The 22,672-nt window shown below is 31.7% G+C and overlaps 12 protein-coding genes across 12 annotated transcripts; 4 read left to right on the forward strand and 8 right to left on the reverse strand.

Moving 5' to 3' along the window:
* Positions 1-1,446, forward strand: BX664DRAFT_381845 (uncharacterized protein). Its single transcript, XM_051548997.1, has 3 exons — positions 1-543; positions 619-1,095; positions 1,162-1,446. Exons 1-3 carry the CDS (start codon positions 19-21, stop codon positions 1,273-1,275), a joined length of 1,116 nt encoding a protein of 371 aa, XP_051404838.1. The 5' UTR covers positions 1-18; the 3' UTR covers positions 1,276-1,446.
* A 71-nt stretch (positions 1,447-1,517) lies between these two features.
* BX664DRAFT_320882 (PRELI-like family-domain-containing protein) lies at positions 1,518-2,394 on the reverse strand. The gene is made up of 3 exons (XM_051543186.1): positions 2,110-2,394; positions 1,889-2,046; positions 1,518-1,802 (listed from the first exon to the last, which is right to left on the reverse strand). Exons 1-3 carry the CDS (start codon positions 2,311-2,313, stop codon positions 1,613-1,615), a joined length of 552 nt encoding a protein of 183 aa, XP_051404839.1. The 5' UTR covers positions 2,314-2,394; the 3' UTR covers positions 1,518-1,612.
* Positions 2,395-2,589: 195 nt separating this feature from the next.
* On the reverse strand, positions 2,590-4,184 carry BX664DRAFT_320884 (uncharacterized protein). Its single transcript, XM_051543187.1, has one exon. It carries the CDS (start codon positions 4,105-4,107, stop codon positions 2,710-2,712), a length of 1,398 nt encoding a protein of 465 aa, XP_051404840.1. The 5' UTR covers positions 4,108-4,184; the 3' UTR covers positions 2,590-2,709.
* A 905-nt stretch (positions 4,185-5,089) lies between these two features.
* On the forward strand, positions 5,090-6,620 carry BX664DRAFT_320886 (uncharacterized protein). The gene is made up of 5 exons (XM_051543188.1): positions 5,090-5,467; positions 5,556-5,594; positions 5,677-5,787; positions 5,863-6,273; positions 6,346-6,620. Exons 1-5 carry the CDS (start codon positions 5,132-5,134, stop codon positions 6,592-6,594), a joined length of 1,146 nt encoding a protein of 381 aa, XP_051404841.1. The 5' UTR covers positions 5,090-5,131; the 3' UTR covers positions 6,595-6,620.
* A 500-nt stretch (positions 6,621-7,120) lies between these two features.
* Positions 7,121-7,372, reverse strand: BX664DRAFT_234923 (uncharacterized protein; the record flags this gene model as incomplete). The annotated part of the gene is made up of 2 exons (XM_051540167.1): positions 7,121-7,199; positions 7,263-7,372. Coding segments are annotated over 2 exons (189 nt in total), but the record flags the coding sequence as incomplete, so codon positions are not given.
* Positions 7,373-8,423: 1,051 nt separating this feature from the next.
* BX664DRAFT_310255 (uncharacterized protein) lies at positions 8,424-8,975 on the reverse strand (the record flags this gene model as incomplete). Its single annotated transcript, XM_051542545.1, has 1 exon — positions 8,424-8,975. The coding sequence occupies one exon, from the start codon at positions 8,973-8,975 to the stop codon at positions 8,424-8,426; it is 552 nt and encodes a 183-aa protein (XP_051404843.1).
* Positions 8,976-9,211: 236 nt separating this feature from the next.
* On the reverse strand, positions 9,212-10,601 carry BX664DRAFT_289283 (uncharacterized protein). The gene is made up of 5 exons (XM_051541830.1): positions 10,469-10,601; positions 9,866-10,360; positions 9,710-9,794; positions 9,590-9,605; positions 9,212-9,529 (listed from the first exon to the last, which is right to left on the reverse strand). The coding sequence occupies exons 1-5, from the start codon at positions 10,563-10,565 to the stop codon at positions 9,500-9,502; spliced, it is 723 nt and encodes a 240-aa protein (XP_051404844.1). The 5' UTR covers positions 10,566-10,601; the 3' UTR covers positions 9,212-9,499.
* Positions 10,602-12,614: 2,013 nt separating this feature from the next.
* On the forward strand, positions 12,615-14,058 carry BX664DRAFT_320889 (uncharacterized protein). The gene is made up of 4 exons (XM_051543189.1): positions 12,615-12,670; positions 12,738-13,010; positions 13,085-13,782; positions 13,888-14,058. The coding sequence occupies exons 1-4, from the start codon at positions 12,646-12,648 to the stop codon at positions 13,927-13,929; spliced, it is 1,038 nt and encodes a 345-aa protein (XP_051404845.1). The 5' UTR covers positions 12,615-12,645; the 3' UTR covers positions 13,930-14,058.
* Positions 14,059-14,113: 55 nt separating this feature from the next.
* BX664DRAFT_381850 (ER lumen protein retaining receptor-domain-containing protein) lies at positions 14,114-15,404 on the reverse strand. The gene is made up of 5 exons (XM_051548998.1): positions 15,202-15,404; positions 14,795-15,054; positions 14,467-14,717; positions 14,348-14,380; positions 14,114-14,225 (listed from the first exon to the last, which is right to left on the reverse strand). The coding sequence occupies exons 1-5, from the start codon at positions 15,290-15,292 to the stop codon at positions 14,216-14,218; spliced, it is 645 nt and encodes a 214-aa protein (XP_051404846.1). The 5' UTR covers positions 15,293-15,404; the 3' UTR covers positions 14,114-14,215.
* Positions 15,405-15,644: 240 nt separating this feature from the next.
* Positions 15,645-17,395, reverse strand: BX664DRAFT_320892 (glycosyl transferase family 4-domain-containing protein). The gene is made up of 5 exons (XM_051543190.1): positions 17,152-17,395; positions 16,917-17,070; positions 16,617-16,830; positions 16,288-16,531; positions 15,645-16,190 (listed from the first exon to the last, which is right to left on the reverse strand). The coding sequence occupies exons 1-5, from the start codon at positions 17,334-17,336 to the stop codon at positions 15,677-15,679; spliced, it is 1,311 nt and encodes a 436-aa protein (XP_051404847.1). The 5' UTR covers positions 17,337-17,395; the 3' UTR covers positions 15,645-15,676.
* A 144-nt stretch (positions 17,396-17,539) lies between these two features.
* Positions 17,540-19,592, forward strand: BX664DRAFT_272425 (actin family). The gene is made up of 7 exons (XM_051541184.1): positions 17,540-17,612; positions 17,696-17,968; positions 18,104-18,594; positions 18,668-18,729; positions 18,816-18,936; positions 19,008-19,238; positions 19,334-19,592. The coding sequence occupies exons 1-7, from the start codon at positions 17,594-17,596 to the stop codon at positions 19,496-19,498; spliced, it is 1,362 nt and encodes a 453-aa protein (XP_051404848.1). The 5' UTR covers positions 17,540-17,593; the 3' UTR covers positions 19,499-19,592.
* An 84-nt stretch (positions 19,593-19,676) lies between these two features.
* Positions 19,677-21,499, reverse strand: BX664DRAFT_320895 (ras-induced vulval development antagonist-domain-containing protein). The gene is made up of 5 exons (XM_051543191.1): positions 20,954-21,499; positions 20,460-20,890; positions 20,200-20,272; positions 19,954-20,103; positions 19,677-19,871 (listed from the first exon to the last, which is right to left on the reverse strand). The coding sequence occupies exons 1-5, from the start codon at positions 21,319-21,321 to the stop codon at positions 19,703-19,705; spliced, it is 1,191 nt and encodes a 396-aa protein (XP_051404849.1). The 5' UTR covers positions 21,322-21,499; the 3' UTR covers positions 19,677-19,702.
* Positions 21,500-22,672: the final 1,173 nt, after the last annotated feature.

Raw genomic sequence — 22,672 nt, forward strand, 5'->3', positions numbered from 1 at the left:
ATCAACCGTTAAAACACCATGCCAGTTGCTAAGAAGATCAACACCAATAAAGACAACAATAATATCAAAAAATCGAAGAATGTAAAAGATTCGAATGTTACTACTACTAGTACTCAAAACAATAAAAAAGTCACCTTTGCTCAAGAGAAACGAGTCAAGACATTCCACAAGGATAAGGCTCTTTTGAAGCGTAAGGTCCAAGATACCGATGATCAAATAGAAGAAACTAAAAAGAAAGCAAAGCCTGCTATTCGCAACACCAACAATAAGAAGGACACTACGCAAGTGGAAGAATTAGTCTCATCGGACGAAGAAGAAGAAGAAGAAGAACAACCTGAGGTTGCTAATGATACCGTTTTGGAAGCTTTGACTGAAGAACAAGAAGAAGCTTTACGCAAAGAAATTTTGGGTGATCTAGTTGATGATGACGAAGAAGAAGAAGACGACGACGAAGACAGTTCGGATGATGATCAAGATGATTTTATTGGTGAAAATGCTAATATTGTACCTTTGACAAAGAACAAAAAACCACTTGAAACCAAGGTAAATATATATATATATATATATAATATTAAAAAAAAAGATACGGATGATGTTTATATGTATTTCTTTATTTAGAAACGATCCACTTCTACGACTTCACCATCTTCAACAACAGGTTGGGTATATGTTGGTCGTATTCCTACTTCATTCACAGAATCAGATATGCGTACTTATTTTGAACAATTCGGTGACATTGTAAATCTTCGTATCAGTCGAAACAAGTATGGTAAATCTCGACACTATGGTTTTATTGAATTCTTGGCTCAGGATGTGGCTGAAATTGTAGCTGAAACAATGGATAATTATCTTTTGGATGGACGACTTCTTCAATGTAAAGTGATACCTCTTGAACTACGTCACCGTAAAACATTCAAAATTGCAGGCAAAAAAATCAAGAAGATTCAAAATCCTAGGGAACAATATGCTGAAAAACGCAACAAAGATCATGATATGGAATATTATTTGAAACATGCTGATTCTTTAGTGAAGAAGGAAGACAAGAAACGTGCTGCTTTGAAAAAATTGAACATTGATTATGATTTCCCTGGCTATGTAAGTGCTTAAATAGGAAAAAATATGATACATTCACTCACCATTATCAACGTATATATATAATAGGCTGCATCACAATCACAATGGAAACCTTTATTTCAGGCCAAGTTGGAACAAGATTTGAAGGAAAAAGAAAGGAAACAAACAGAAAATAAATCAATCACTCCCATCAAAGCTTAGAGTATCATGTTTTGCATTTCTTTTTTTTTTCATTTTTCTCCTCTTTCTTTTATATAGATATACATCATATTATTTTTTTTATTAGTACCATCTATTATTATCATTCATTACAATCATCAAGAAAAAAAATAAATAAAACAAGAAAAAAAAAAGACCATTTGACTTTGTAATATGATGAAAGGTGATATTTTATTATATAAGTATATATAAAAACTGTACAATTGAATATAATGAATAAATGCAAAAAAGGGTAAAAAAAAAATAGTATGAATGAAAAGAAGAATGAAATCTATAAAGTATAATAATAATAATAATAACAATAATGAGTAACTAAAAACTATTGACAAGATGGAGAGGATTCCTTTGCTTCAGCCATAACCACAAAACGTTCCAAGACTTGAGTAAATCCTTCCCGACCAATCGATGCGTTTTCCGTGAATCGTTTTAATGAGAAATCTTCTAACATGTTCCCCCATCTTGATAATGCGCTTCCAGCAGTAATAGCTGCTTGTTGAGAGAATTGTGTTCTGTATTGAGTAAATCGTAATTCATTGATTAGTTATATCTATATAGTTCCTTCCTTTTTTATTTATTTATTTATTTTATTTCTTACCTATTAATATCTTCAGGATGTTGTTTATATTCAATGGATTCATGAACTGATAAAAAGTTGGACATTGTAAGATTAACACTTTCCATAGATAAAGTTTTCTTTCTTGGATCAATAACAGAGATTTCTCGTACATATTGAGTAGTATCACCACCAAGTAACTATAATATTAGTTTAGTATATGTATAGAGTCTCAATTGCTTTTTTTTTTTTTGTTTTTTTACCTTTAGAATAAATCTAGGTACTGATTGTTCAACAGTAATCAAACGTTCAGTTGTCAAAATACCAGTTTCAGGATCCACAGTACGATTTAAAACATCTACATGTTGGACATGGGGACAATTTTCATTGGGATATTTTTGCCAATTTGCCGCTGATACAAGATCCCATTGGTAGTTATAATCATGAATACTTTTGAACAACTTCATAATAAGAAAAGAAGAGATGTCTAAATGAAGAAGAAGAAGAGGAGGAGGAGAAGCAGAAGAAGAAGAAGAAGAAGGTAAAGAAAAGAAAAAGAAAAAAAAGAAAAAAAAAGAAGAGATAAGTAAAATTTTTATATTAACGATGACTCCGATTCTTTCCATATTCTCCAATCATCCTCAAGATTCTCCACAAAACTTTTTTTTTTTTTGTCTCATATGAAAAGAGTTCCGGCAAATCTTTTTTATTTCTTCCGTCATCAATGATGATTGGTTAAGCGGTTCAAGTCAAAAAAAGAAAGTTTTTTTTTTATTTATTTTGTAAATAGAAAGTGAAAAAAAATATATATATACAAAAGAATGATATGATAAAATAAAAAAGAAGAATAATATACAATGTTTTTACAATTCTTTAGGAATTGGATAAAAATTTAAAAAACGATTATTACGATATGAGATATATTTACTAAAGGTAGATTTAGCTGTACCGACAAAGGCTGAACCATGAGAAGCTACTTCAGCATCAATCAAAGGGAACAAAAGAGGACCTAATCGACTTGGTTGTTGATCTTCTACAAAAGGACTAAGAGCTGTTGCTGATAATGTATTGGTGATAACATCAGGAAAATCCGATAATGAGAAAAGACATGGAAATTCAGTATAAAGAAGATGTAAAGTACGACGAGGATCAGGAGCATCTGTTGCCATATATATAAGTCGTAATCGAGGATTGAGAGTACTGTTGGTTTTGGAGATAAAAGGATTTAGTGGTTGTAATCGTAAACAAGCATCTAATCGACCAGTAGGATCTTGTATAGATTCTAATGAATCAAGAGTATCTAATGATAAGGTTGTATCGTTCACCGCCAAATCATTGTTATCCATGTTAGAGGATAAACGGGATCGTACTTGTTCAAAGGTTTGATCCATAACATGCTTGAAGACGCCATCACCTGTTCGTACATGAACGCTTACAAATTGACCAGGACCACCAAGTCTACCAATAATATCTAAAGATTGTTGAATAACAGTAGGATGATGAAAAGCTACTTCTGTGAAAAGATGATCCCAAAGCCACACCCACTCTGGTTTTTCCAAAGCCAAACGGAAGGAACTGAAAAGAGATCCAAATACCATGATCTTTTCCGATCGTGCTTGTAAATCTTCAATATCGATTCTTTGTTCAAAATTCTTAATATCCATTGTATTGTTACGATGATCATAAATACGATAAGAAAATCGACTGGAATCACGAATATATACCATGTCAGAAGGAGATGCACCATAGACACGTTCAAAATAGTCCAAGCCCATGTTGTATCTTTGTGTCACCCGAATCCCCAATGGCGCTAACGCCGATAGATCAAACACATTGGACACAGTGCTGGGTACATAACGAGAATAGCCGGAGCAAGATGTGCCATGACCAACTGCTGCCTTATTGATAGTAGCTCGTAAAGGACATTCACTAAGTTGACGTTCCAATTTTTTAGATTCTCTCCAGTAATTGGCTCGACCCATATTTAATTCTGGCATAATCAAAGTTCGATTTAGTTGTTTAGCAAGTACCATAGCATTAATCAAAGCAATACGTTGGTTATGTAATCCAGAATGAGGAAGATAAGTAATGAATTTTTCGTCACTGATTGATGATGATGATGAAAAGTAATTGTTGTTATGTATACTACTGATTTGAATAACAAAATCAGTAGTTTGCCATTGAATTTTTATAAATAAAAGAATGAAACATGCCAAGCCAGAAAGGCATATTGTCCATATGAATTTAAGTGAAGGAGTCATTCTATTGTTATTGAGGTATTATGACCCAAATATGATAATATGTATATACAAATAATTATTGATAATGAAAAAAAAAATGGTAAAAGTAAAAAGAAAGATAAAAAGAAAAAGATAAAAAAAATTTTTTTTTAGTTTTAAAAACGAATGCAAAACTTTTATTTTTTATTTTTATTTATTTTTGGCTTTGGGTAGTTGCTGTCTTTGGTTGTTAGGCAAAGTAAAAATAGAAGCACCCTTTTTTTTTTTTTTTTGAATTCGCGGTTTTTTGATATTTTCAATGTCAAAGCCAAATACAATGTTATGGTATTGAACAAACACACTTCTAACTGAAAATTTCTCTATTGATTACTGGAATAATCATATTATGATCATGTTAGAAGTTAAAAGAAAAAGTGGCCATTAATCCATTAGAAGGATAATGTAAACAAGCTAATGAAAATGAAAATGAAAAAAACAAACAGTTCAAAAAAGGAAATGAGTAAAACCGAGTTTTCTTCTGTTGGTTACACAATACCACTAACCATTCACTGTATTTTACCTTACGTAGAATGGATGATTGTTCGATTTACAGTAATTTATATGATGCTATTAGGTTGTCATTTTCCTGATCTATCATATGCAGTCATTGGAACATAAACTAACTGTATTTCTTTCTTTTTTTTAAAAAAAGGTCATCTTCACAATCATCTATACAGTATTCGATTCTGGATCAACAACCGTTATTATTACCAATAGTGATATCATTAAAGCATCTTCTCTTTTTCTTTCTCTTCATAAAATCAGTACAATACATCACAAAATCAATGAAGATCAATACTGAGTAATATAACGGATAAAAGCAAAAAAGAAGAAACTTTTAGCATGCTGAAGAAAAAAATCGCCTATTTTGGAAAGCAACAGTATACTTTTCAACTTCCGTTACTCGTAAAAAAACAAAAAAAAAAAATAGTGCAGTCATTTTTTATATCTTTCTTTCTCTTTTCTTTTTTTTTTTTAATTTGATGATCCCTGTAGTGTGTCGTTGATGATGAGCGACATGTATCAACATACTTTAGATCAATCTCGAAAGCAGCTTTCTATAGATATTATGGCTTCTTCAGTATTCTCTTGTGATAAGGAAAAACACAAAAAGTTAGGGCAATCAACAACCAACATAATACCTACAGACCACAGTTCCGCTAATCAAGAGTATGACGATCCAGCTCGACCATCACATTTAGTCAACAGTTCAACAATTCACAGTAATGCAGCATCTGTAGAAGCTCTCCTTAACAGATTGGAAGCTCTTGATTTAGATGAAGGTTCCTCCAGTTGCAAATCTATTGCTGAACCAACTCCTTCTTTTCGTCTTCGAAGTCAGGTAAATAAATTAACTAATATATATATATATATATATTTGTATTTATCTGCATCATTAACTGATCTGTATTGTTTTTTTTTTGTATTAGATTATAAAGTCAAGTCGATTAGCCTTTGATTTGCGTGATGTAAGGCATAAGAACAGGAAAGAATTGATTTATTTTTATTTGATACTATACTAAGACGTTTATACTGACCATTTCTTTATAGACAATACTCAATGGACCTTATAATGATGAAGAATATGATTATTTATATACTCAAACTGAAATTCCAATACCAAAAGGAGTGAAAGAATTGACTAAAGAAGAAAATGAATTGGTAAGAAAGGAGTACAGTCAATGAATTTTTTTTTTATTCTAATGTCTTTATATTATTATCTATGTTTGGTTATAGGTAGATAATATCTTACGAAAAAATCAAAATGGCATGGTATCTCAATTCAAAACTGCTGTTGTGGAATTCAAGGACATATACAAATTATACCCAGAAACTTGGTTGAACGACGAAATTATCAACTTTTATATGGTTCTTTTGATGGACCGTGCAAATAACAACAATCATTCAACAAATGTCGATTTACCTTCTATTCACTGTTTCAATACATTCTTTTGCTCTTCCTTACGTGATCAAGGTTATGACAAAGTCAGACGATGGACCAAAAAAGTGGATATATTTAATAAACATTTACTTTTGATACCTATCAATAAATCTTATCATTGGACTTTGGGTGTAGTAGATATGAAGAGAAAGAATGTCACAATCTATGATTCTTTGAATGGAAAACACCATGGACCAACTATCAAGGTAACGAAAGAAAAAATTTTTTTTGGATTGAATGAAAAATTCAATTTTTGTATTTTGTTGATCATCAAATAGCTTATTATGAACTATCTCGAATTGGAACATATGGACAAGAAGAAAACTCCATTTGACGCTAGTGGTTGGAAAGGTATCATGGCATCCGATATCCCTCAACAAGGCAATTCCTCTGATTGTGGTGTATTTACTTGTACTTTTGCAGAAAGATTGACTCGAAATCAAGGATTTGATTTTTCTCAAGATGATATGACCAGTATTCGACGAAGAATGGTATTAGATATAGTACAAAAAAAGCTTAGTATTTAATAAAAGAAATTCTTGTATATAGTAACAGTTTATTATTATTTATTTATTTATTCTTTTTTAATTCACATATTGAAAAAAAGGCTTTTATCTGTAAATGATCGATTACTTCTGAAAATATGTCTTAACTGCTAGATTAGCCTAAACACATCACCTTTTTTTTTTTTTTTTTTTTTTTTTTTTTACCATGATGAATTATAAACATTCAAAAATGGTAGTTTTCTGAGGTTGTCATCAACATAGTGTTATTAGTCAAAGTATAGGGTGATAATTGTAATGATGATGATGATGATGATGAGAAGCAAGGCCTTTGACAAGTAGAAGTGATGGATACATTTTCTAATGGCAGAGAATAACAATTTTGCCCTATAGTACTACCACTGCCATTGGAAGACATGCATGAATTTAGTGTTGATGACGACCAAGGTAGAAAATTCCAATTTTCTGGACTAGCATTTTTATCATCAAAAGCTAACCGTGGCCTTAATATTCGATTTTGTGTCTTTGGCTGGACAGGAAAGGATGGCAGCCTCTGTTCAGGACGTTTATGGGTTTTCATATGACGACGAAGATTGCTGATTAAAGAGAATGAACGACCGCATCCAGCACTACATATACTGTATATGTTAATGATATGATGAATACTAAAAAATAAAATAAAATGACATTACATTTGACAATGATGAGGTTTTTCACCAGTATGAGTAAAAGTATGTGATTTCAACGCACTTGGTTTACTGAATTTCTTGGAGCAATAGATACAATGGATAAACCGTGATTTTTTTCCAACTTTGAGAGAATCAGGTGCAGGAGTCATGTTGATAGTCTCATTTTGATCAACCATACTTGGACTACTTGAAGGAAATATGAAGGTCTGGGGAAGGTACATTATTCAAGAGCTGAAATAGAAATAATGATTATGAAATAAAAAGGAAGAAGAAGAAGAAGAAGAAAAAAAAAAGAAGGGTTCGAGGATGCTGATGACAACTTTTTTTTTTTTGGAAATTTTATAATCACCAGACATGCCTCCTACTCTTTCGAAAATAAGAAAACCCATCTATATCAAGGGATCATAAATAAAAAAGTTAAACTTGGACCATATTTATGGTTTATATTTATGTGTGTGGATTAAAAGTATAGACAAATTACCTGTTCATCACCTCTTTATGCAATATTTTCTTTGTCTTTGTTCCTCTCCTTGATTTTCTAGAACTTTTGCTTCATATGATTACTAAACTGACAATTTTGTTGTTATATTGAATCCAGACCGATGGTATAAGGATATGAATGGCTAGAATATGCCCAATTCAATACATTCTCTAACTAGGTTATTAAGATCATTTGGTTATTGTTTAAAATTGTATGACTTTTTATCTTTTCAGTGATTTAGAAACTATAACAAAAAGTAGAAATACTGATTGACAGTTGTAATCAAATTAACTAGTAAATAAAGTTTCATGATCTATAGTTGTTTCAACTGTATATTTAGACCCAAAGTAATGGATATTTATTTCTTCTCCTAGATCAGATGAGCTTTGTTGCTACGATGGCGTTTACCATCTATTTTTTTTTTTTTATTTGTTGTATCTATTATTCAGGGGCGACTGGCGGGGTTCTTTGTGTCCATCAGGGAAATCATGAAAATAATATTTATGAAATGGTTCATCTTGATCCGTAGACGGATTAAAAATACTATCAGATGCTACTCTTTATTTACAAACAAAGAATATTCATATTTCTAATAAAAAGAATGAAAAGAAAAAAAAATAGGATAGAGAAGCATTCAAATTCTTGTTGGAGTGTTAACTATTTTTCTTTCCTAATGGAGAGAATCAAAGAGATTTGTCGTGGCAATTGCGTAACATGGCAATATAAGAGGCTGATGATCGAAAGGGTGGAGGTCGATTTGTACAAAATTTAGACGGTGATGACTCCACGTCTCGATATTCGTTCATATAGTCAGTAGCCTTTAGGAACGCCAAGTTGCATGGTCGGTAGCGATGTAAACAGGTATCAGTTTTATCATGATGGATATATTCTTTAGGAACGATCTCAGGTTTACCTTGGTCTGTACCAAATACCAATTCTCCGTCCACATAATCATTACGTAACTTTTTTAAACAGGTGTATTGGTTTTCGAGGGTGATCGGCATTCCATAAAATAAACAAGCAGCTTCACTTTCCCGCATGGTAATAAGCGCCTTTCCAAAAAGAATGAACCTCATCACTCTGTATATTGTCATCAACAGTAAAGGGAAAATCAGAGTGAGAAGTATGATTATCATATAAATGATTGTACGAAATAGAAAGTCAAAAACAGAATGAAAGTATTGTTGGAACATGAAATAGAATGCAAGTAAAGTGTAATAGCTAAATAAAGCCATATTACGATTAAAAAGAAAGTAGATAAAAAAAAAAAAGAAAATAGGAAAAAAATAAAAATAAAAAATAAAAATAAAATGAAGTACGTTTTAAATAAGTGGTGGATTTCGTATGATACTAAAAGAAATAAAGATTAATAAACAATGGATATCAACAGATATTTCTTTCTATTCAAAAATATCATTATTTATGAGTGTTCCAATAATATCATCCTCATTGACTACACTATACTGGGTTCATTGATGGTTGATTCTTGCTTGTTCACGCACCGAAAATTAAAAAGTATCTGTTTGTAAAATTTCTAATAAAAACATTAATACATTGTGCTATATAAACTTTGGTGGCACTGTTTTTGAGTACTTTTATCGATTTTATATAAAATATGAGTAAATAATCAAAGAATGGATGATGATGATTGAATGAATATATGATTGATTTGCCCAGCAAACCATCACATTGCAGTTTATAAATAATAATAATAGTATATATATATGTATAAGCAAAGGGAATCGTTCTATCTTTTGACTCATTTGTAAAACTGGTCATCATCGGATGACTAGGATAAAAAAAAAGACATTAAATTTCATACTTTAAATTCATTTTCGAGTTAACTTACATCTTCTTCATAATTTCTAAAAACGCATGGAAATATGTATACAAAAGAAAAGTATATATATTAGTTTGAAGGAATGAGACCACTTTGTTTTTTTTTCATATATAAAAATTGTATACATACGGATCACCAAGAATGGTTTGAAGATCCCGCACTTGATTTTTAAGGTCATGCTTCATTGTCACCAAATGTTGAATGTGCTCAATGGCTTGAAAAGAAAAAATAAAAAAGACATCCGAATTAGTTAAAGTTTTTTCCCTTCGGTTTTATATTACTTACATTTTTGCAAGATCAAACCTTCACTTCTATTACCCCGACTGAGAGTAGGTACAACCTCAATCAATGAATCAAAACCCATTCGAATATTTTGACGTCTCTTTTGTTCAGATGCAATATGATTCGCTTTTTTCTCTGCTTCAGTTAACAATTCATGAGCTGCCTTTCTTGATCGCCGCTCACGTTGACGATGACCTTTAAACTGCCGTTCTGGTATAGATAATGGAGATGTACATAATGGTTCTAATAGTTGCGGTGGCGGTGGTAAATAGGAAAATGGAAAACTAGATGGTGATGATAATGATGATGATTCTGTAGGAGAGGTCATATTGGCATCAAACGGAAAATTACAAGCTGCTGCTGCTGCTGCTGCTGCTACTATGGGATAAGGTGGCGGTGGTGGTGGTGGCGGGGTTGGAGCGAACCAAGGAAACTGATGATCGATGTGAGAAGATGATGATGACTGAACTATGGATCTAGGTTCGGGCAAGGAATCATCTATTTTTATTACAATAGAAAGGTATAAAATAATAATAATAATAATAAAAAAATACAACCAAGATGAGACGCAAATCCATTGATTTTTTTTTTCTTCTTCTTCTTTACAAGTAGCATTAGTTGATGTTATATCTGTTGAATAATTGGCTGGCATAGTACTGTTACTATTGTCAGAAGAAAAATCAAATCGTGACATGACCAACATTATTTTAATTTTGAATTTGAAGAAAGAGGATATGAGAGAGAGAAGCCTATTTATATGTTTAGAAGAAAAAAAAAAGTGGAGTCTTTTTTTTTATTTTTCCATTTTGATTATTATTTTCCGGTGTGGGGTGTTGGGGAGAAAGGCTATTTCACTAAAAAAGTGATATGATCATGTTAGAGGATAGAAAATGACAAGATACTATCAATAGACTGATCTGGAAGGTTGATTGTTAATATATTAAGAATATAGGGTAAAAAAAAATAATTAAGGCTTTCTCCTGAATATGTATGTCGCACTAGAAGTGATACAAGATTTATCCTTTTCTGTTTTTCACATGCTTGCATTTCATTTCACCATCGTCAACAACAATTAAACTCTGATTTATTATTGATTTCTTTTTTTTTTTCTTTTGCTAGCTTGATTTACAGATTATTCAGCGTCGAAGACTTTTACTAAGAAACATCAATTTATAATAGCGGGAGCAATTCCAACAAAAAAGAAAAAAACTAATAAAAAAAATTAATAAAGACGTCATAATAATTGATGATTTTAATTGATGATGAAAGTAACACGAAAATCGAAATTTTGTTACTCCTTCAGTTAACAAAATAATGGATGTTTTCTCACCCAAGGCTTGAAATAAATAGCGATGACATAAATTATATTTTTTTTTCCAGATACTTGGCAAGATCTTTTTTTTTTTTTTAACATACAAAATAAATAAATATTTGCTTGCAAATCAATGGTGATACATGCGAAGCCTTTTTCTGAGTTATGCTAATCGTCACTACTCTGGCACACATTAATCGATTGGAAAAATCCAGGTACTAAACATTAAACAGCTTGAACAAACACAAAACCAAAGCAAGACGTATGAAAAAGTAGAAGATCAGAATAATTCTCATTTCACAAGATCCTAATCGTCTAACTATACTCTTTCACATAAAAACCAGGATATAAAGAGGATTGTCATGAAATAGATGTGCGTGGGACAAAAAAAAAATAATGGGTATGGATAAAACGAAAAATCCATGATAAGGCTTTTTTTGCCTGGCGATATTGATTGATTTTTTGTGTTGACAGCCGATGACATTCTTTGGAAACCTTCTTTCTTGAGAATTGTATCTTCTTCACCTTCTGGGCAATACGCTAAGTGAGTAACAATATCTTCCTTTTGGTGAACTACAGAAAAAACACTTTTACCCTGATTTGTACAAAGTAATCAAACAAAAGTCGGAAGTAATTCCAAGTCTGGCTACTTTTTAACAAAGTGGCCAATGGTAAAAAGAGTTTGAGATTTGATCTATATGCAAGAATGAAAAAAAAAAAGGAGATCATTGTGTTACCAATTTGCATGTTCTATAGAATAAGTCGAGACACCATATGATACTCTAGTACCATAAGTAGAAAATAACACCTGTCAGGTTTTGTTCCTGATCCACTTGCCACTGATAACATAAACTAGGTTATTCAAGGTTTTTCCAACCCAATTTTCATAAAATCTGACTAATCCATCTATCATGGTCGATTTTCGAGTGTCAGAGTCAAATGTATGTCAAATTTCAAGTCTTTGGACCGTGCTTCGGTAATGAATATCCCCTATACTAAGCAAGACAAACTATATGAACATTTTTGTTTTTATTTCGACAGATATGAATCAATATGAACACACTTAACGTAGAATATATCATCTAGGAGATGTGGAAAGACATACCTCAATAACATACACGAGAAAAGGAATAAGAATTATTATCATCTTATCGCAGCATCTTGTTTTCTCTCAGCTGTCTCTGCGAATTCTCGATATTGAGTATCATTATTCGGAATTCATCAGCATAACAATATCTTTTACCATAGGATCTTGCTTGAAACTTGTTAAAGAAACCGAGAGCTTGTTTGTACGTTATCACTAGTTGCTTCCTTAATTTCGTTTTGTTGTCTGATCAAGATTCTATGCAAAAAATTAGGTTTTGAAACACCGGTAAAATTTTTTTTTTTCTTTGATCACGTTGTTTTTTTTTTTTTTTTTTCTCGAATACTTTTCAATTGCTTTGTTATAAGATCTCTGAAGACTATAAAGATGTCAAATGAAACTGATTTTCAAGGTATGAATATTCATTATATAATCTAACGAATTAAATAGCTTACTATTTATATTTGTATGTCAAACAGAAAAATTACAAAAAGGGTATAACATGTTGACCTCCAACCTTCAAGAACTCTACAATAAGGATATGGACGATCGCCGACAACTTGAACAGATCCAAAAAGACATGGCTAAATGTCAAGTTAAAGACGACAGTACAAAGGAATCTTCTTTTGATCAAGATAAATTACGAGATACAATGCAAAAGTTATGTGTCATTTTATCTCATGACGCGACCAAATTAACCTTAGCTTGCAAACCACCAAGAAAACCACAAGACGCTATCAAAATGGTGGATGGTAAAAAATAAACAACATTTAAGGAAAGAAAGAAGTTTTCTTTTTGACTTATATTTCTTCTTGATGATATATAGAAATGAGCAATACTCTTTATCGTATTGTTGGTTTTTATTATGATATACCTTTGAATGGACAATATATGATAAACACCTATCGAAAGGCATATAAAACATTTATCGACAGATTGTTACGTGGGGCGATTAGTTTACTTGTCAGTTTTATGGATTCAGATAGAGCGGCTGCTTGTTCTTCATCATCATCATCATCCTTTATGCTGTCTACTGCGGCTTTATGGGAAACTTGTAAATCTGCGTCTCATCTACCTGCCAATAACCAACAAGCCGTGGCAGCTGAATGGAAGGTATTATTGGAAACACTGGATGATGTGAAAAATGAAACAAATGACATGGTACCTAGAGATGGTGAAATGAATGATGATCATGATAGTGGTATTGCTGCGGATGAAGAAGATGAAGATGACATGGCTATGGATATGGATGTAGACCCCCAAGTGGCTAGACAATGTGTCTCTTTGGTGGGATTGACCTATCTTTTATTTCAAAAAATTCAAAAGAGATGTACATTCTCGGATTCACTTTTGGCTCAAGGAAAAGCTGTGGCAGAAGAAGTAGATGTGATGGTCTCAAAGGCATATGATTTGGAACCCGAAGAAATGGTAGTGGTCATGCAAGAATATGTGAATAAGGTAGATTCTCTAATCAAAGTCGCATCCAATGCATCCAATCAAGAAAATGATTCAGTTTGGTTCAATGTAAGTCTAGATGAAGGATAAAACATGGAGATGAAGAAAAATATATATTTGTGTGTGTATGGTATCATAGAGACTCATTTGCATTGACATTGACTTTGTTTATAGATGTGTGCCACCAAACTTTCTGCTATTATTGGATCAACTTGATTATTAGGCCTTTTTTTTATACCATTTACCTATTTTAGCATCTATTTGTTTAATGCAAACACCTTCTACTGTATCTTTATATTATACTTCTTTAAATTCCAAATAAAAACTCGCATTCAATATACAATATTTCCATCTTTGAGATCATCATTATACTTTTAATACATATAACATATCAGATTGTAGATATTTAAAATAAATAAATAAACTTTATTTCAATGGGGACAAAACAATGGTATTGTATACAAATGTATATAAACTACTTTTACTTCTTTTTCTTGTTCTTTCATACCATCCTATATTAAAAAAAAAAAAGAATAAAAAAGGTTATATTAATTAAATAATTACTTTTTTCCAAACTTCTTTTGAATCATCTGTATGGATGTGTGTGTATATGTTTTCAGGGAAAAGTACTTACTTTGGTAATTCAAATCGTTTCCCTTTCATCACCCTATTTAAAAAAAAAGAATATAAAAAGAATCAATCAATCTCTCTTTATATAATCTCTCATATATCCGTTTAATTTTTAATACTTACTTTGTATAATAGATATAGAAGAAGTCGCTATATAAGGCAGTTTGCAATAATCCAGCAATCCAAGCGATATAATCCACATAACCTTCAGTAGCATAACGATAAATCCAATTAAAAATATATAAAGTTCGATAACCACCTAAAGCAAACAAGTAATGAGTTGTGATCGTTTCAGCTTCTCCTGTTCTTTGAAGCATAAATAATTGAGGAAGAATTGCCACAGATTCAAGCCAAATTGAGAATGTCCATAAAGTCTATATCAATAGAATGATAGTTGTGAAAAAAAAGTTATATTTATATACGTGTTTTTTTTTTCTATATTTATTCTTACCTCACGCACAGTGTAATCTTCAGTAGTCAACAATGCCAATACAGCTGCTCCACCAAGAAGATATTCGACGCGAAAAGTATCCAAACTAGCATCATAAGTTGCTTTGAATTTGATCTTCATCAGGAATAGAATATACAAGGAACTTGCAATAAAGAAGACTTTCATAAAGGAATTATATATGTTGAGGAATTTAACGAATAAATCCAAATACCGTGTTAGGAAAACAATAGCATAAAGTAGTTGTGATTTAAAAGAAATACCTACAAGAAAAAAAAAAAAAAAAAAAAGAGAAAAGTTGAATAAAACTGTAGACTTTGATGTTGTTCAACAGTATTCAAGAAGAGAAGCAAAAACGCCACCTATAAAGTATTGTTGTTGTCCTTTTCATAGTTTCATCCAAAACTTACCAACACAAGAACGAGTAGTTTTGATTTTCAATAGAAGAATGAAAATAGATGCTAAATGCATCAAATCTGCAACTAGTCGAAATATATTCATCGTTTTTCTTTTATTTAATATAGTTTGACGACAAGAGTGATGGGTAAAAACGTCAAAATGATAAAAAGATAAAATAAATAAAAGGAAGACAAAAATGAAAAAGAAAATAAAAGGAAAGAGAGAGTGAGAGAGCGAAAAGGGGTCAAGCAAAAGTATGGATGATCCACCACGTGTACGTGACTTTTTGGCTGTAAGTGTAGGTCAATGAGATTTGATTATTTCAGACTCAGAGCAAATCGAAAAAGGAAACATCAATAGAAACTTTCAAATTTCCAAATTTAAAGATTGGGGCTAAAAAAAAAAAAGACCTTTTCATGGATGAGACAATGAGTCAAAGAAGTGTATCAAAAATCTTTTTTTTTTTTTTTAATATATATATTAATGTCAGTAAACAAATTTAACTAGACTGTATCGAATATAGAAAGCAAGTAAGCTGCACAAAATCTGAATGAGAAGTACAGTACAAGTAAGACGATTCTCGGGTATTGGGCCAGTATAACTGAGAACCAAATTCAATAGAGTAAGATTATTGCATTGTGATATCCGTCCATGATCATCTCTTGAAATGACATGTAGTAATCCTAATACATTCAAAAATTCCAGCATGGCACGTCCAAGTTTACCTGTAGGTTTCCTTTCTTGATTTAATGTCACTACTGAGCAGTGGAGAAGTACTTTACTTTGATCATTCTTATTATCGACAAGGACTCTGGGCATTCGATGTCGTGGACATTCAACAAATCGAAAAAGTTGAGGGCATGAATATAAAAAATTAAACATCTGTGGAATGAAAAACAGTACCAACGTTTTTGGGAAATGACCTAGTATGCCTACTACTGCTATTGTCATACCAGCAAAATAGCAAAATGTATCACCAACAAATACCTTGGCAGGATACCTATCATTTATATATGTAAAACGAAAAAGTAAGTCGTAAAATTATTCATTAGTTATTATGTAACATCATAGTCTAAAGTTAACATCATTCACTTTACCAGTTGTAATAAAGAAGGGCCAAAGTCACACCAGTGAAGGGTAACATAAAGTATAGACTGAAGAGATGAACTTCTACACTTCTTTGATCAGGATTCTTGTAGATATAAAGCAAATCATTTATGATGATCGATAAGGAAATCACCAACGTTTGCCCTGCTTCAATACCATTGATACCAGCAAGAATATTTATACTATGTGTACAAAATATAATCAATGATAACATATATACATAATATAACGGTCCTAATCAATATAATAATAATAATAATGATGATGATATTGTGGTTAGAATTCTAGACCATTTCTTATTAGGTATCATTTTTATTACCAAGATGAATCATATCGCCAAACCAAGGACGTAGCTGAATAGGGGTCACAACATATGTCACACCAAAATTGGTATAATAGAATATCAGTAGCGGTATACCTGCAATAGCTGGAAACCATACTTTATATCTCCATCGAACATCCAGAACATCATCTGCGAATCCAAGTAATACCATAGATTGAATAGCCAATATAGCTGATAATATTTCGCCTAACTATATTAAAAATAAGGAACACTATTTTAATAAGCGAATGAATAAAATATATCTATATATTATATGAAGACTGTCTGTATATATACCTTGTGATAAGGAAAGGTACCTAAATGAGGTGCTTCATCATGTACCACTGAAAAAAAGAACTTTCCACCAAACCAATCAATAAAAGGAACTGGAATAAATAGAAACATGGTGATGAGATAGATGATAGCAATGGGTAAACCAAGTGTTTCAGGTCTAATACATAGTAAAGATGGTTAGTGTTGGTGAATAAGACTATACACCTTATGATAAACATACTATTTTCTTTTTCTTTACAATATAGGTTTATTAGGTTTGAGAATATCTATGCCTGACAGTTTTGCATTCAGAAAAGGTTGCTTCAGTCGCGGTATGGTTTTTACTGCTGTAAGACCAGCTAGAATAGCCAATATAAATGATACTACCAAGGACTCATGATATTGAGAAATATATTGGATAATATCTTTTATTGTATCCAACATCCTTCGTCTAGTCCTATCAAGGAAATTGTTGGGAGAATATCCCTTTTCTCTCTCTCTCTCTCTCTCTCTCTCTCTCTCTTTCAATTTGGAATGAGATGCCCTGTGCGACATCTTCTGAGGCTTATTGTCCCAATTCTTGTTGTAAAACAATTTTGTGTTCTTTGGGCACATTCAAATAGACTCCGTCTTTCTTCTCTTTTTCTCTTCTACATTTTTTTTTAGCCACAACAGCTTCAATAAACTTATATAGAAATATCATGGTAACTTATGGAGGAGGTAATTTGAACTTGTATATCAAAAATTCAAGCTTATCAATTTGACTCAACAAACCTGATCTTTTTTTTTTTTCAACTCTGTAGATGAAGTGAACGCTTTAGTACTTGATGTTGGATCCAGCAACGTACGTGCAGGTTACGCAGGGGAAGACACACCAAAAGCCATGTTTCCTTCTTCAATAGGTTATATTCCTACGACTTTGAACAATGGTGATAACAACACAGACGTAGAAATGACCGATGCCAATCAACCAACAACAAAAGCTGAAAAATACTCTCAATACTATATTGGTGATAACAGAATCAACACTCCTCGCAAGAATATGGAGATCATAAATCCTATTGAAGATGGTTTAAGTATGTCAAACAAGAAAAAGAAAAAGGAAATAAACAGAAATAAATATCATGATATTCAAGAGGGGGGGGGTCTTCTGATTATTGTGTTGTGTTTATTGACATCTATCTTTTTTTTTTTTTTTTTGTATTATTTAGTAAAGGACTGGGATGCTATGGAAGCCATATGGGACTGGACCTTCAATACTGTATTACGCGTTAATCCTCAAGAACATCCTTTACTATACACAGAACCAGCTTGGAATACAACGGAAAGTAGAGAAAAACTTGCAGAACTGGCATTTGAAAAATTCGATTTCCCTGCTTTCTACCTTGCAAAAGACGCTGTGATGACCGCATTTTCTGTAGGACGAGCAACAGCACTTGTATTGGATTCAGGTGCGGGTGTTACTAGTGCTGTACCTGTATATGATGGTTACGTTCTCAAGAAGGGAATTCTTCGTAGTCCGATTGCAGGCGATCTACTCACACGTCAAATTTTGGATCAATTGGAACAAGATCTTCATTTCAAGGTGACTCCTTCTTATGAAGTTGCAAGCAAGAAACCCGTAGAAGCTGGACAACCTGCCGATGCGAAATTACGGTCAGATTTGGAAGTAACATCTTCTTTCCGTGATTTCCAAGTAGCTGTAAGTGTATATATAAAAAAAAAGAGAATATTGATTCATTCTAACAATATATATATTTTTGATGTTACCATAGAGAACCATTTTGGAATATAAGGAATCCGTATGCCAAGTATCTGAAATGACGTTTGATGAAGGGTAAAGTGGGAAATAGAGAGAATGATTTATCATCCACTAAAACTGATTGATCGATTATTATTATTATTTTTTATGTGTGTTTTAAGGATTATGGCTTCTCGTCCTCAAAAGCCATTCGAATTCCCTGATGGATATAATAACTCATTTGGTGCAAGCAGATATAGACTTCCTGAACTCTTATACCAACCCAAGGAATTCTTGAATGTGGTAAATATATATTAAACAAGAAAAAAAAAAAGAAAACACAGAAACTTAAGCTCTTTTCTCTTTCCTCTTAGCCAAATCATGCTTCAGAAAGTTTAGATACAGTGATCCCAAAACTAGGAATGACTCAACAACAAATCAATGATAGTTTAGGAATGCATCAAATGGTTTATCAAAGTATTTCCAATTGTGACATCGATTTGCGTCCATTACTTTTCAACAATATTGTGGTGACGGGTGGTAATTCTTTACTTCCTGGTTTCAATGAACGTTTGAATTATGAATTACCAATGATGGCTCCAGGAGTAAGTCTTTTTTTTTTTTTTTTTTTTTTTTGTCAAAACGTATCATCATCTTGTTGACTCATTCATTTTTTTTTTTTTTTTTGCGGAATATTCAGAGCAAAATCAAACTTCATGCTGCTGGTAATCAAATAGAACGAAAATGTAGCAGTTGGCTGGGTGGATCTATTCTAGCGTCTCTAGGTACCTTCCATCAACTTTGGATTTCCAAGAAAGAATATGAAGAAGTTGGTCCTTCCATTATCGAAACGAAATGTCAATAGGTTATAGTATAGTATTTATCTTTTTTTTTTTATTTTCTATTATTATTGTTATTGTTGTTTGCTCATATAAATAAAAAATCAATCTATTATAAAGAATGAAGATTATGTTATAATTACTCTTTTTGAAGAATATATCCATGATAATACTACACAGTCTATTCACATATGCATACAATAATACAAAAAAAAATTGGTTTTTTTTATTCATTCTGGTTTTTTGAATTTGTCACTAAGAATCTCTCTAAATTCAGATATAATGTCATTTTCCCGTTTCATTCTTTCATCGGAGGCGTGTTGTAATAATAATCGTTTTTCTTCGGCCGAGATAACTTGATTTTCCTTTCGTAATCGAACAGCATTCATACGACGATGTCTATTAAAGAAAAGAACCATAAGTGAGTAGGATTAGTAGGATATATATATATATTTTTTTTATTATTTCTTTCTATCTTTACCTGCTTCCACTCATCACATAACCAGCGTTTTCAAATTCAGCAATCTGATCACCAGAAAGTCCAATTTCACCACGACGAGGAATACGTTTGCCTTCTTTCACATAAGCAGCCATAGCAGATCCTTCACCGGGAAGTAAAGCTGATCCATAACTATTATAATGATATAAACAAATAAAATTATATATTGTAATTAATGTCATTCCATGAGCACCCAACATTTCATCTCTTTTGTTATTTAATACTTACGCTCGTTCATCTTCCTTTTCATCTTTGGATAATGGTACTGGTCCCACAGGTGCCAGATCATCGGGTAAGTCCACTACAAAATAACAAATAATAATAATAATAATAATAATAATAATAATAATAATAATAATAATAATAATAATAATAATAATAATAATAATAATAATAATAATAATAATAATAATACATAAGAACAGATTTGATTTATATTAGATTCTTGTTCTTTCAAAAGAAATATCCAATCCTTATTTTCAACTTGCCTTGTTTTTCAACCCAAAGATCTTCTGAATCCAAATTGATATGATCATCCAATACAGGTTGTTGTGCTGGAGGAGATGATACTGATGCTACCTTTTCATTTTCTTGATCACTATCGGAAGAGTCAGAAGAGATAGGTGATGGTGATCGTCGTCGTCTACTACGTTCTTTTCTTGATGAGGAATGTCGATGGTGTTTCTTGGAACGTTTCTTACTACGACGATCACTTCGATGTTTGTGTCGTCGACTCTTTCTACGTCGATCTTCGTCATCACTATTATCGTCACTACTGTCATCATTTGAACTGCTCTGGCTGTCACTGTTGTCATTACGAGATCGACGCTTTTTTGAGGATGCATCTGTTGTTACTTCTTTTCTAGGCGGGTGATCCATCCAAATGGTTTTGTCACTACTTTCACGTACCCGTCGTCGACTAATAAAACCAAGTTAATCAATCGGTAATCTTTTCTCTGTATATATACAATTATATACTTACTATTCCATATAGGTTTCTCCAGGTAGTTTTTCAGGTCCACCTTGAATGCTAGCAAATGAGGTTGAATCACGATGACGACCTTCGCCATCACCGTAACGTCGTCGTTGTCGTTTATCTTCATCATGATATTCTCGATTACGTTGTCGATCTCCATAACGGTTGTTGTCATGACGTCTGTATTGTTCATCACTACTCGTTTCCTTTTCATGTCGGCTGCGGTAAGAATCTCGTCGATTGTCGTAATGATCGTTATAATTGTTTTTTCGATAATGATCGTCGTTTCTATTTCGTGAGGTAGACCTTTCATCGAACTGTCTCCTTTTTGAATAAGGTGATAGTGATCTTTGTCGATACTCAACAGATGACATTAAGGTTTCGTATTTCTTTTTAGGAAAGAAAAAGTAAAGAAAAAAAAATAAAAGTGAAAGAGAAACAGAAAAAAAGAAAAAATTGGAGTGACGCAATTTGAATTTTTCTTTGATTTGCTCAGACTGTAAATTCAGATGATATTATTCATGCAATGAAAAGAAAAGAAATCAATAAAATGAGCCATTTAAAAAAGTATTATTTCTCTTCTAAAAAACAAAGAGGTTCATTATTTAAGATTCTTTTTTTTTTTATAAAAATATAAAATGAGGATTATTATATATAAAAGAAGTGTTGATCTTTTTTTTTTTTCTTGTAAATTCATAAAATTGCATATGTTATCCACCAAAGTGACTAAAAAAACATTTGATTGGATTTTTCATCATGGTATTATTTTCATAATTCCAATCATCATTCATTATCATTTTATACATTATTCATTCATATCACCACTTTCTGATCTGTTTTTCAAGTTTATAAATACTCCATTGGATATCTTTGCTTTTTGTCTTGCTATTACAACAATTGTTATTTATTCATTAAATATCTTTAGAATTTTTATTCTATATGGTAGACGTTTTCTCTTTGTAGGCAATCGTATAATCACTAGAATGAATAATATCAAACAAGAATCTATTTTCATTGATCCAGAATCCGATTATACCTATATATCTAACTTGAGAATCATGGATGCTCGTTTAGACACTACTCAAAGATATTTTGTTAATATCTATCCTGAATACCTTACTTCTATTTTATTACTCTGGTCAAATACAAGTCATATCCATACATATAGTACTCTGTAAGTTGCTTTTCTTCTTTTTTTTTTTTTTTTTTTTTTTGGTCATCACTAATCTCCAACTCTGTTTATATGAATTCATTACTTGTCATCGAAGAAAAGACTTGTAATTTTAGAGACATCATTATTGTTAACCACGATATCCAGTCACTATTTTTATCCATCTGACGTCTGGCAAAAATTTACTTCAAATAGTTACAAGTGTATCTTACACTTAAGTTTTATCTATGTACTTTTCCCTCTTCGTATCAACTACATGCTCGCATATGTCCTTGCCACTGCAACATCTTTTTTTACAACCCTTCCAATAAGTAATATAATCATTTTTTACTATTCTTCTTCTTTTGATACTTTACATCAGTCCAAATCATCCTATATTTTACCATTGTCCCGCTGATCAATTATATGAATAAAGAAACTTAATGCTTTTGTTCCATTTGTTCATTCTTCTTTTTTTTTTTTAAAGAAAAAAGCAAAACGTCATCATTATCACCTTTTATCCATCATCCATCAACATTATCATATCTTCTATGATCTTTTTTTTTTTTTTTTTT

This window comes from Halteromyces radiatus (genome assembly GCF_025201355.1).
Source record: "Halteromyces radiatus strain CBS 162.75 chromosome Unknown BX664scaffold_1, whole genome shotgun sequence".
NCBI classification, from domain to species: Eukaryota; Fungi; Mucoromycota; class Mucoromycetes; order Mucorales; family Cunninghamellaceae; genus Halteromyces; species Halteromyces radiatus.